At 40.2% G+C, this 14,109-nt stretch overlaps 1 protein-coding gene across 1 annotated transcript in view; it reads left to right on the forward strand.

The window, feature by feature from the left end:
* Positions 1–14,109, forward strand: part of SLC37A1 (solute carrier family 37 member 1) — a 44,422-nt gene that overhangs the window by 24,100 nt on the left and 6,213 nt on the right. The window contains exons 8-17 of the mRNA XM_056858239.1: positions 235–272; positions 760–843; positions 1,184–1,330; positions 1,584–1,674; positions 3,033–3,095; positions 6,561–6,646; positions 6,939–6,987; positions 7,747–7,820; positions 9,933–10,011; positions 13,708–13,805. Coding sequence (XP_056714217.1) covers positions 235–272; positions 760–843; positions 1,184–1,330; positions 1,584–1,674; positions 3,033–3,095; positions 6,561–6,646; positions 6,939–6,987; positions 7,747–7,820; positions 9,933–10,011; positions 13,708–13,805 — 809 coding nt within the window. The remainder of the gene's footprint in view (positions 1–234; positions 273–759; positions 844–1,183; positions 1,331–1,583; positions 1,675–3,032; positions 3,096–6,560; positions 6,647–6,938; positions 6,988–7,746; positions 7,821–9,932; positions 10,012–13,707; positions 13,806–14,109) is intronic.

Here is a 14,109-nt window from a genome sequence, read left to right on the forward strand (position 1 = left end):
AATAAGGCAAGAGAGTGGGCACAATATTCCAATCTTCATTCCTACCTCCTGGTTGTAGGAACTAAAACAAGGCTATGGATGACTTTAGTTTGACATGGCGTTAAGTACTGCAACATATCAAAAAGAAGCAAACCTATTTGTAAAATAAGTTGTATTTAAATTACTATGTGTTCACAATGTTTGGAAAACGAATCTGCATTTCTCATAGCCTTATTTTCTGATGCTTTATTTCAGATCCAGAGGATATAAACAGTGCAAGTACATCAACCAATGTAAATAACAACAATTTTGTGTTATAAACATTGTATTCTCTTTGGGTTCTATTTTGCAATACTGATTTAAAGTTAGACTTTTGGACTGGTGGAGGAAAAACATGTTTCAAAGCAAGAACAGGAAAAACATCTTTTGTCTTGAGGAGGAGTTCTGTGCAACTTTAAAGTTAGCATGCTGCTTGGTGAACATTAACTCATTATAACAAAGGTGGTATTTGGCTGTCTTTAAGATCGCTACAGGTTTTTTAAAAATATGTTTAAACCTTGCCAGAGCTTTGCAGGTGATCTTGAGGCCTGATTCTGTGAATGAGTTCCACTATCACAGAACCTTTCTCCAGTGCAAGGTATCTCATTCTGTTGGAAGAGCCACTTTCTATCCGAGGAAGGCTTTTTGCACTGAAGAAAGATTCCATGTACTGGAGGATAATAAATTACTGCCAAGTTGGGTTTTTTTCAACTCTGACTCCTCTAAAAATGTGTCTTTCAGAATTCAAAAAGTTACATGAATGGATCAAATAGATTCAATATTCAGACACCAAAATTAAGCACTAAGGAAACAAGCAGATCTCAGGTAATGCAGATATTTTCAGATTTAGATTTTCCACACCTTCCATATGAAAGCAAGTTACCTAAATACTACCCGGGGGCAGGGGGGGTGGGGCGGTACAGTTCTTTGCGAAGAACATGCTTAAGTATTTGCTTTAACTTTGAAACCAATTTTGCTCTCAGTTGTGTTGTTCTATAAACAAATATAAGTAGCTCCAAAACACTACTGTTTCAAAACCATAAATAGCATGCAGTTCCAGCTAACATACTGAAATCTGAAGTTATTCTTGTTTTCATAATACACAAAGGTATGTTAATTGCTTGGTTCGTAAAGATATACTGTTTTTGGCTTTTACTGAATTTAGTGGCATCTTAAGCAGGATCCAGAGATGCAGTGTCTACTGTCAGACAATGCGAACTGTGTAAAGCCGCTCAATCATAACAGTGGAGTCTGTGAAGGTTATGAAAATGGACACTCAGCTATAAGCTTTACTGGAGCTTTACGAATACCTGTGAGTATGTGCACCATCTTTATCAAGTCCCTACGGAGGCACACAGCTACTTATATTGCTTGTCTTAAATTGGGATCATATGAGGTGCTCAGCTCAAGGGGGGGGAAGAGCATCTAAAAGATGGTAAGTTTGATTTCTCAAACGCCTTATTTGCGAAAACCAAATCATCCATTGCAGAAAACAAAACATAATGCAGGTCTCTATTTCTTAATTTTATGTTCCTTCTTTTAATTTTTGCTTTCTCTCTTTATAGGGGGTTGTAGAATTCTCCCTGTGTCTGCTATTTGCAAAATTGGTCAGCTACACTTTTCTTTTCTGGCTTCCTCTGTATATCACAAATGTAGGTAGGTATCTTTTTGGATAGAAGGATCATGAAATATTTCAAAATAATATTTGAGAAATGATCTTAGACAATATTTAAGAGCAGATTGCTGGGGTTTGCGAGGTTAAACCCATTTGATTTATCTATAGATTATAGATTTTTCTATTATTCAAATCCTATAATCTAATTATACATTTTGGATGTCAATGTTGCTAATGTGTTTCAGGGTTGTTGTTTTTATAATTCTTGGTACATGTAGAGAAATTTAACAGAAATAAAACAGATTTTCTAAAAGAAAAATGAAATATGTGTGATCAAATAAAGCTTAATGACTGACAAGTGGGGTAATATAATATCGGTGCATTTTACTGTACTGTAAAAAAAAAGAAATCTTTTTGCTATCAGTGGTAATTTTGGCAATTAACTAGGAAGATTGTTGTTTCAAAAAACAAGTTATGAAAACTAATATAGTAACAAGAAAGGTACACATCATGATAAAAATGTCAAATGCCATAACGTGTAATAGTGGGGAACACGTGAAGCTGCTTTATTCTGAATCAGACCATTCATCTGTCAAGGTCAGTCTTGGCTGACTGGCAGTGGCTTTGCTTAGGATAGTACCACTACTCTACTCTGTGCATCTTGTGCCTAAGGCTTAGCTGATTTGTGTTCAGAAATGTGTATTAGTAGCAGTCTCATTTCTTAACAGGGAGTTTTACAGCAATGCTAAAATGATAGTGTGTACAGTACTATACAGTCTCATTTCTCCAAATGCCCTGAACCATGTTTCAGTACAAGAGTGCTAATTTGATGCTGGCTTTCAAATAGTGGGCAAAAGGTTCTAAGAATGATTATTTTTTTTGTTTGGCTATCTTGTCATTCAACTTAGTTTTGAGTGAATGGCCTAATGGAAAATGGTGATTAACTTGCGTACTGAAATTACTACATAGGAGCTGCTTCCCAGAGAGAGGCGCTCTACTTGTCTGTTAAAGTGGTGCACTTGTGCCAGGGAGAAGAATACATAATCAAGTATTTATGGTGCGCACTATTCCCGTACCTCTTTTAAGAGAGAGAAACAAGTTTATATAAATATTTGTACATCACAAAATCGGACCTAACACAGGACCTCTTCATAATAAACCAAAATGGATATTCTTCCATTTTGAATATATATTTGAAAATATATTCCATATATTTGAATATATGGAAGAAGGGATCTTGGATGGTATTGTATTTATAAGGTAATCACTTGCACTCAGTAATGTAACTATTTTAGGGAGAAGATTATTACATATTGCAAATCTGTTCAAAGTGCTCTTTTGGGGGACTAGTTTCATGGCATTTTAAAAGACCAATCATTTTTCTTTCTGTCATTGGCAGATAACCTTAATGCTAAAGAAGCAGGTGATCTCTCCACACTATTTGATGTCGGGGGAATCTTTGGTGAGTTTGCATATCACTTTCAAGCTAAATTCCATGTTTTTAAACTTGATAGTCTTACAGTGCAATCCTATGCTGAGCTACTTCAGTCTAAGACTACTGAAATCAGTGGGTTCAGAGTGGCGTACGTCTGTTTAGGATTGCATAATTACACTCTTAGACTCAGGATCATCCCAGCATTTTGTCTAAGCTGACTGCCAGATAGGGTTGCCAAGTTCCCCCTGGCCACTGGTGGGGGTAGGGTTGCCACATCCAGATTGAGAAACTCCTCGAGATTTGGGGGTGGAGCCTGGGGAGGACTGGGACCTTAGTGGGGTACAATGTCATAATGTCCACCCTCCAAAGCATCCATTTTCTACAGGGAAACTGATCTCTGTAGTCTGGAGATGAGCTGTAATTCCAGGGGATCCCCAGGTCCCACCTGGAGGCTGGAATCCCTACTGCCAGAGCCACAGACTCATTCAGACATTTGTTTTGGTTCAAGTGCCACATGCATCAATTCCCTGTGGATCATTTTTATGTACTTGCTTATATGCTTCTACTTCAGGCTTTCCCCAAGGGCTGTATTATGCTGTTTTCCTCTTCCTTCCTCTTTGCCAGAATATGTATCTAGACTATTTGCTTCTAAGTTCTTGCTGAAGCTTTACCCACAGAAAAGCAGGAACTTTACAGTTGCCCAGCAGAGCCACTTCTTTTTTGTTCTGCTACCTCTAACTTTTTTAGTAAGCTGCAATCTCACAATAAAGGGTATCCTCACCAAGCCCCCTCTATCTTTATGGCTTTTTTGCCCTGGAGACCCAAATACCATGCTCCAGCAGTAGCCATGGTAGGTAAAGAGCAAGCGGTATTGGTAATGTATTGTGTGGATCCGATGCCTTCCACATATCCAGTCCCGTGGATAAATCACACTGGAAGGCATTTATACAGTCTTACCTTGGTGAAATGAGCAGATCCACCAAACAGAGTGAACTTGTGAAATGATTCTTTAAAGGCAAGAGGCAGAGGAAAGGACTGACCACACGTGCTCAGCTGCTGGACTGAGACAGCAAGAAAAATAAAAGGAAGAATAAGGAGACGGCACCTTTTGCAGCAAGTGTCATCTTGAAGCAAAAGACAGGGCTTGGGGGATCTTGAAGGAGTGGTAATGATAGGATTTGGTAACAATCTGGAAGTGGCAGTTAAGAAAATCAAAGTAATCAACAGTGAACCTGGGGTTACATTCTTGAAGATTGGATGGAAATAACAATGAACTCAGGGAGTGTCAGAAAAAGAGAAATACCACGAATGGAAGGAGTGATTTCCCCCCCCCCCCATGCTCCGCTTGAAACTTTGACAGGTAAAAATTGTGAAGTGGCTAGAAACAGAGAGTTCAGCATTGAGGGGGGAAACAATTTGGAAGTAATCAGTGTTAAACGTGATAGCTAGAACCACCAGAACAGAAAGAAAGAGAATAGTGTGGAAAAATTTGAATTCATGTGTGTGACATGGGCCTTTTATGCATGGGCTGTTTCCATTGCAGTGACCCCACAACTACTTTGGGGCTTTGTTTTCATTATGCACGTTTTCTCCGACCTTTAGAAGTCTCCTCGCTCTCCTCTTGTGTTTTCCCTGCGTTTTCTGGATGTTGTTTTAGCCCAAGATTAAAGTCTGCCTTGATCCCTAATTAAAAGTTGGTCTTGTGCATGCTTATCAATTCGGGCTTTTCTCCCCATGTCCATTCTCGCTTCTCCCTCCCACTTGTCTTTCCCCTTCATCCAACCCCTCCCCTTGAAGCCATTCCAGCAAGAGACCTTGGCCAGATGGAAGTTTTTTGTTTGCAAGAATGCTGAAATAACTATATACAATCTATGTGGCTGCTTATGTGGTCAGTTTCATAGAGTGTGTTGGTCAGTTTCTGACCTCAGCCAGATGGAACAGTGCTGGGCTGATTTGTTGTCCTCCCCTTATACCTGTCCTCTTTAGGAAAGCCTTTTTGCGAGTGCAGGACTAGCGATTTCATGCTGGCATAATCACAAACGACCTGTGCGGCTGTTTATTCAGATAGCATATAGTAGGCGAATCTATGGAACAGGTTACTCAATTTTAAATACTTGGGAATCCATTTTGATGCATCCCTCACATGGAAATCACATTTGTGCCTGGTGAGGAATATTGACTTGAAAGTCGGGAGGACAACTGTAAAATACTTTTATACAGCAGGAGGCCAATATGTTCTCTGGCCTTAAAGGTATACAATGCCAAAGTCTCCAATCAGTTTTTGTATAGTGCAGATATTTTGATTGGTGCTGTCTCTGAGAGGATGGACTACATTCAGTATAACTTTTTCCGATGCTTACTGGCTACTCCTAGATGTGTCTCTGGCATAGTGCTGAAAGCTGAATTGGGTGGATTATCGATGGAGGCTAAGGCATGAATAAAAGCATTCCTTTGGAAAATTAAGATCCTAAAATCTGAGGGGAGGCCTACCTTACTTGGACTTGTACAAGCAGAATGCACACATTAGCCAATGGGATCATTTATTGGGAAAGAAAATGATATGTCTAGGAATTATAAATTACATGGTAAAGACTACATAGACCATAGAAATAACTTGGCTAATCAAAACACAAGTAAAGGAATTGGACTCTAACAGTACATTTGTTAGGGCTCGTAGGGTTTGCTCGGCATCCTTTTTGGGTATTGCCCTTCCAAAGCAACTGCCGAAGCATTTCTATTGCCTGACAATACCAAAGCTCAGAAGGGCTTACTTTGGCAAGAATTAATGTCCTTCCTTCAGCGGTTCTGGAGGGCAGATATAACAAAGTGCCATACTCAAGTAGAACATGTAGATACTCACATGACAAAGTTGAAACTATCAAACATATTATCATGGAGTGTCCAATATTTAATGAGCTGAGGGCCAGTTTAATTATTCCTTTATTTAAAAATTTTGAAATGTCCAATGAGACATCTGGTAGTACAAGGGTGCAGGTGACATGGCTATTATTGGATATAAATTATTCTGTTACTCTGTGGCAAAATTTAAAGGGGCAATAATTAAATATCAGAAGAATAGCACTAAGTAAGGCATTTTTTGTTGCTTTGTTTTCTGCTCAAACCTGCAGCTGTATGAGCAGTGATACATACATACATACATACATACATACATACATACATACATACATACATATGTGGCTGATTATTTCTTCAGTTTCCATTTAATGTCATCTTCAACCTCCACTGCCCCCCAACGGGGACTAGTCGGCTACTCGGCTCAACATAGGAGAAGATGCCAGTTTATGTTCATTATATATTTTGTCTTGGTCAGTTATAACACTGAAGTTATTGGGGTTAGTTTTGTGATTGATACGGGCCTTTTAAAAAAAAGAATTAATTTTATTCTAGGAAAATATGCCTGTTACGGATTTCTAACACTGTTGTGAATATATAAAGCACTCTATGGAGTCTTCCTGTTATCTTTTTCTACAGGTGGAATTTTGGCAGGCATCATATCAGACCGACTAAAGAAAAGGGCATCAACTTGTGGCATAATGCTGTTGATTGCAGCACCCACAGTAAGATGTGTTATTATTTCTAAAGTGATACAAACTCTTATACGCAGCAGAATAAGTTCTGCCAGGTGGTACTGGTATAGTGAACATGTTTTTATTATAAGTATTAAACTTATGATTTTTCCCCAAACATGTTGTATAGAAATCATTAGAAATCCTAGAAATGATCACACTAGCTGCATAATACAGAACTATAGAGACTTATATCTAGCAAAGGTAGCTAGTTCTTATTACTGAAAATCTAAAGTAGCATGTTGGTATTAGATTAACTCTTTGTTGCTTGTGTCCATCCCAGCTATATGTATTTTCTGCTGTCAGTAAAAAGGGCCTTGAAGCTACCATAGGTGAGTTGTCAATTTTCTGCCAACTTTATACATTTCAGTTTTCATTTGTAATGATTAAGAAAATATGTCAAGGAGTGTATTTCATAATTCCCAAAAGGACTGGACAATAGGCTAAGATTGTTATTCCTAGTTATATTTCTAGGCCAGTTCAGATATTACTTTATTCTGATTTCTTCACTCGGGAATCTTCTGTCCAGGAGATTGGCATAATTAATGAGCCATGATTAGCCACAGCAGTTTAATTTGGCTCTCTGCAGTCAGCTCATCGTTTAAAAATTGGCTACATATAGCAGTGTATCCTTTTATCTTTAAAGTGCTGCTGTAATTAAGTTCATGATGACATGGGCTGACTACCATCATCACTTGCCTTTAGCCTTGGGCGCTTCTGGGTTCAAAACAAGTTACAGAAGGGGAAGAAGAGACAGGGAAGCAGACATGATTGCTGGGTCCATGATGTCTGCAAGGCTCTAATAAGCTAAATGTCTGTGGCCATTGAATATATGATGTCAGTCTTTTCCACTGTGAAACTGTATTCGAGGTTACTATTTTCAAGTATAGCCAAGGATAATACACTTCTTTGTTGTTGTGAGATGACCATATTTTTATCTTATTAGTTATTTTGGAAAGCACTGATTGTAATCTTACGGACACTTTGTTTTTAATAAGTGCACATTGCATAATTGGTCTTAAACTTCATACATTTTGGTCATCATAAATTTTAAATGTCTAAGATGTGTATTTTTTCCTCCATCTTCCAAGTCATGCTGCTCATTTGTGGAGCTCTTGTCAACGGTCCTTATGCACTGATCACAACCGCTGTCTCCGCTGATTTGGTGAGTGGTTTTATGTTCTCTTTGTAACTCAGAGTCCCTGCTATGTCATTGGCCCTTCAATAAGACAGCCTGCTGTTCTGTAAAAAATTATTAATGTGATCATCCATTACAATCAAGTGAAAATCAGAACTATCAAAATGCAGATATCTCCTACATTCAGTATTATAGAAGGGACATACCCTTTTAAAAATTATTAGGGTTTCTTGCAACCCTTACAAGGATGGGCTGCTTTCCACACAAATTGATTAGTGCAACAGGAAAAAACAGGGAAACCAATACTGAACTATCTGTGGCTTTCAAAGTATTACTTAAGTAAAAGACCAAACATGATACCTTGTAATTAAACTGTGTGTACATGTTAAGTTCCATATATGAGTTCATGTCTTCTCAACATTTCAGTTTGTTTTTACTTTCAGTATACAAAATAATTTCTGTCTCCTTTACCTTTTCCGTTCATTATATCTTAACAAGTGAGGACCCGCAAGAAACTTGCAGGAGGAGCTATCCCATTCCTTTGCTTTCCCCCCTAGAATTATAGAATCATAGAGTTGGAAGGGACCACCAGGGTCATCTAGTCCAACCCCCTGCACAATGCAGGAAATTCCAAACTACCTCCCTCCCCAACACCCCCAGTGACCCATACTCCATGCTCAGAAGATGGCCAAGGTGCCCTCCCTCTCATGATCTCCCTAAGGTCATAGAATCAGCTTTGCTGACAGATGACTATCTAGCCTCTGCTTAAAAACCTCCAGGGAAGGAAAGCTTACCACCTCCCGAGGAAGCCTGTTCCATTGAGGAACCACTCTAACTGTTAGAAAATTCTTCCTAATGTCTAGACAGAAACTCTTTTGATTTAATTTCAACTCATTGGTTCTGGTCCGACCTTTTGGAGCAACAGAAGCTCCTTCAACCTTTCCTCATAGGACTTGGTCTCCAGACCCCTCACCATATTTGTTGCCCTCCTCTGGACATGTTCCAGCTTATCTACATCTCTCTTCATCCAACCCCCTGCACAATGCAGGAAACTCACAACTACCCCACACACACACCCAGTGACCAGAAGATGGCCAAGATCCCTCTCCTACTACTTCTCTCGGTCTCTCACTCTTTCTCCCTCCTGCCACCCCTTTTCTTACACACTCTCTCCTCCATGCCTGTCACTTTATCTCTTTCTTCCCCCCCATCACTCTGTCTCTTCTTTCTGTCCCCCACTCCATCATTCTCTTTCTGCTCCCCATCACCCTCCCAGCTGCCAATCTGCTTCCCCACACACACAGCAGCAGCAGTGGCAGCAGCAGCTCTCCTGGAATCACAATGGATCTCCCAACTGCAGCAATCAGTTCCCCTTAGGGGAACTAATCTCTGTCATCTGGAGATCAGTTCTAATTCTGGGTGTAACTCCAGCCCTCACCTGGAGGGTGGCAGTCCCAGTTACCCTGGGGGAAATGGCCGCTTTGGAGGGTGGAGTCTATAGCGTTACACCCTTCCGAAGTCCCTCCCCTCCTCAAACCCCACCCTCCCCAGGCTCCACCCCTCAAATATCTCGGAATTTCCCAACCTGGAGTTGGCAACTCTATCTCCTTCCCACCCAACTGCCATCACACCTTTATCTGCCCCTCTGTCTTAAGTTTTCCATCTCCTCCCCCCCATCTCCTCCCCCCGCCCCCAGAAGCCTCTACCTTGGAAAACTACAGTCTTTCTCCACAGTGGGGACCAAAGCAACTTACATTAGTCTCCTCTGCTCCTCTTTACCCATACAACAATCCTGTGAGGTAGGTTAGACTGAAAGTATGTGACTGGTCCATAATCACCCAATGGGCTTCCACAGCAAAATGGGGATTTGAACCATTTTAAAAGCTTTCATGCAAACACCTCAAAAATCTTCAAAAGTTCTAGTGCACACATAATTGTTTGAAACCAACAGGGTTTTAGAAACGGCAATTTATTTCTGATATTTTGGGGAGAATATATAGACCCTCTTTGACACAGACCGCTTATCCTGAAAGTGTTCAGTTCCATCTATTTAGTAATATTTTTTCAATATGTTTCCAAGGAGGGGAGAAAAAGGATAAAAGAAATGTAAAGGAGAAATGATTGGTTTTTTTCTTGAAGGGTACCCATAAGAGTCTAAAGGGAAATGCAAGAGCACTTTCTACGGTTACAGCCATCATCGATGGAACAGGTTCTGTAGGTAAGCTATCATTCCCCATATACATGCTCCTTAAGATCAGAAGACATAGAAGAAGAAGAAGAGTTGGTTTTTATATTCTGACCTTCTCTACCACTTAAGGGAGACTAAAACCGGTTTACAATCACCTTCCCTTCCCCTCCCCACAACAGACGCCCTGTAAGGTAGGTAAAGCTGAGAGAATGTGACTTGCCCGAAGTCACTCAGCTGGCTTCGTGTGTAGGAGTGGGGAAATAAATCCAGTTCACCAGATTAGCCTCCGCCACTCATGAGGAGTGGGGAATCAAACCTGGTTCTCCAGATCAGACTCCACCGCTCTTAACCGCTACACCATGCTGGCTCCCAAATAGGTCATTTAAGCAGGGGAAGTTTGTGTTTGGTTTGCTGCACAGTTTTCTGCTCCAAATTCTCAAACATCATATGCATGAGGGTTCCCCCCCACCCCAATTCCAGGAGTACCTTGCGATTAATTAGGCATCCTCAGTGAATCACGGAGCTTCTGAGTCCCTCCCCCTGAAAATGCAGCCTTGCTGCACTTTACTTGGAGGGGGAAGGTCAGCTCTTAAAGGGACTGTGTGTGCTTTTGCTGTGTATTCCTCCCCACCCTTTTTCAACAGCTCCCTACCGGGAGCTGCCTTCCAACCTTTGCAGCCTTCTTCAGTGTCTTCCTGCACATTTCATGAAGGGTTAACTCCCTCTTTTGTGCTTTGCTTTGAGGAAAGGGATTGGATGGAAGGGACAGACACATGGGAGGGAGAAGCCAAAATGGGCGTGGGAAGAGAAACCCCCAAGTTAAGAGTCATGCATGGAATTGGGGGGGGGGATTTGCGTAGCCGTTGCCTCGAAGCAGTATTTAAATTCGTTCTAAAACAGGATCCTAGTACTGCAGGGGAAGAACGAGGCCAGAGTGAAGTCACGTCTGAAGGTCGGTAAAATCATGAATAATGCAAAGGAAGCCTCAAAACAGTCCAGCAGGGACTGCAAACTAAATACCCCTGCATAAATAGCCATACTGTTCCTAGCACCTATTTACTCAGTCTGTTTTCCAGTGCAGAAATTAGACTCATAGTTCCTTAGTTCTTCTTTGATAGCAGTTGATAAAGGTAACAGAGTGTAGACTGTTGCCGATGCTTACGTATGCATCAGCTGAAGGTAATCCAGTAAGAGTGTGTGTGCATGTGTAGTTCTTGCGTTTCCTGACGCCTCTCCCTCAGTGATGTCTACATTGCTAAGGGATTATTCACCACAGCGATGGAGAAATAAGTTTTCTTTCTTTCTAGTGGCAGGAGGGGAGCTTTTATACATACGCCTAGTTTCCAATCCCTTCCACCCCTTGATCTGCTCAGTGTATCTTCTCTTTTAGGAGTTGTGCCTTTGTGATCTCATGTCCTTTTTACACGGTACCTGAACAACTATACTTAGAGAGTCTTTACCCCACTGGAACTCCAAAGGGTCATTAGTAAATTGGTTTAGATGGAGAACTAGTTACTCCAGGTCACCTACTGGGACTAAATTCACACTATGGCTTCCTAAAAGTAATTTCCCAGGAATAAGCCCCATTGAATAGACTTAAGTAGGTTTCTGAGTAGACTTGCTTAAAAATTGGTTGTTCTTCCACTACCTACTAAAATGCTAGAGCACTGTAGTATCAGTCTTAATTACTATACGTTGTTTGGGTTTAGACATGATATTGACTTATAACTACCAGTTTCATGTCTCTAACCACTCACCTCTTCCAAAGGATTATGAATCTCACTGATTGGGCTGAGGCCTAGTAGAATCCTCCCGCATCAAAACCCACCAGTGATTAGGTTGTTTATTCTATCATACACAACGAACATTGTGGCCACAAACAATTATCTTTTATCATATTGACTACAGAAGACACAAACATTTGAGGCACTGAACTAAATATTTTAGGCTCACAGTCCAACATAGGCATAAAACTGACCAAGAAATTATCATTGTAGATGAGATATTTCTTAATGAAATGTCTGAATGAATCTCTTCTGTGTGAATCCCAACAAAGAGCTAGTCCATTAATCATGAGAATTATAATGGCAGGAAGAAAACACTTGTTTGATTCATTTGTAAATCAATGACACTGTTCGGCAACTTTCACAACTGTGTTCTCAAGGAAACAGATGGGTGTTACAGTCTCTTGGATCACTGGGAGAAATCCAAAAGTCAATAATTTGATTAGGGGAGATTTATACTTTAGAGTCTATATGTGCCTTAGCTTAATGTTGTTTAAAGAGATAGAGAGATGTCTTAGCTTTTTAAAAAATCAATTTTATTTCCTGAATATCTGAGGTACAATAATGTGTGATTTGGGTGGATTTCTCCTGCCTCCAAAGACATAATAATAAATAGTTGATAGCTTAGTACTGTTTTGCTGGAAACTCATTGCGAGAACCAATGGTTTACCATAACAAAGGCACAGAAGTTATCCTAAAGTTAAGCAGCTTCAAATAATGGTTAATGCTCTTTTATCTCTTTCCAGACTTGCCCTTACAGGAAATTGAATGCTTGGGATTTGTTGTTAACATCTGAGAATGTCAGCAAACAGTAGCTAATATAGTCTGACCCCTGGAAGAATGAGGGAGTCTGAATTATGCGTGAATTTGTATGATGATGTACTTACTGATGATGTACTTAATAGAGCACTGGTTCCCAACCAGGGGTCCATGGACCCCCAGGGGTCCGTGAGAACTAAATTAAGGTCCACGAAACAAAGTTATAAACCCATAACACATTAATATTTTCAATTAAAAGTTCTCTATTATAAATATATATATTCAAATTTTATTCTAAGTTTAATGTTTAACTAACAGTTATGATTAAAGTTTATTTTCAAATTCTCGGAATTTTTATTTTGAACCTTGGGGTCCCTGCACCGAACAAAAAAGTCCTAGTGGTCCCTGGTCAAAAAAAGGTTGGGAACCACTGTAGTAGAGGAATATATCCAACTCAGGCAACATAATCCTTCATTTACAAACTCTGACACTTGCATTTTCTTCCATTGTTCAAAGAGTGACCAATTTCTCCTGAAGTTCTCAGGCACAGGATTTGAGATGACATCTTTCTAGTAAATGTCAAATGTTCAGACCTTGACTGTCTTTGCTCCGTGATGATAAAAGAGCATGGTGCAAGGTGTGGAGGTCTAACTCCATCCCATCCGTGGCAGTTTGTATGTGTGACACTACTCAAAGGAGAAACCTTCTTGCTTTTCTGATACAGTGGCTCGTTGGGAGTGGTATACACACACATACACTCTCCACTCAAATCCCAGATGCCTAGGGCACCTCAGTAGCTGGTCTTTACATTCCAAATTGAGGGAGAAGAATTCCTTTCCTTCTACTGTATACCTTCAACTACTTTTTAGTACTTGTTGCTGCTTGTCAGAATGTCCCATCAGCCAGGCCAACCACTCATATGTGTGACTCTTGGTGGGCCACTCTTGAAGACCAAAAGCTATAGCTTTATATTGTGCTTCTTGGAGAGCACTGATCCACCAGCAAATTACTGGTACTGCAGTGTTGCCCCATTGAAAGAGAAAGGTGCAGTGGTGACACATATAAAAGCCTTCCTCAAATACGCTATTAGTCTGTGGATGTTTTGTTAATTTAGGCATTCAGCTTTCTAAGATGTATTGTCTCCTGAATTGTATTGGTTTAGTGTATGTATACTCTATTTTAGGAGCTGCGCTAGGACCTCTGTTGGCTGGTCTCCTCTCTCACACTGGTTGGAACAATGTGTTTTACATGCTGATGGTAGCAGATGCCTGTGCCTTACTTGTAAGTCAAACTGTGCCATAGCACTTCTGCACCTCTTGGTCTCATTTATTTAAAGTATGGACATCAATTTAATAATCTGTCATCTAGGTCAGTTCCATAATGGGGGCACTGACTTGAAATCGAACACTCTAAATTACACAGGAGCCATTACAGCTTCGCTACACTTGGGTTTATGGAATGTGTTCTGTCTGAAAATGCACGCTCATCAGAAGAAATTTTAATAAGTATACTGGGTAACAAAAGTATATCTGACCAAACGGACTGCAATCTTTGACCCATAAAATGCTTCCTGTGTTAGCAATAT

This window comes from Euleptes europaea, chromosome 12, assembly GCF_029931775.1.
Source record: "Euleptes europaea isolate rEulEur1 chromosome 12, rEulEur1.hap1, whole genome shotgun sequence".
NCBI lineage: Eukaryota > Metazoa > Chordata > Lepidosauria > Squamata > Sphaerodactylidae > Euleptes > Euleptes europaea.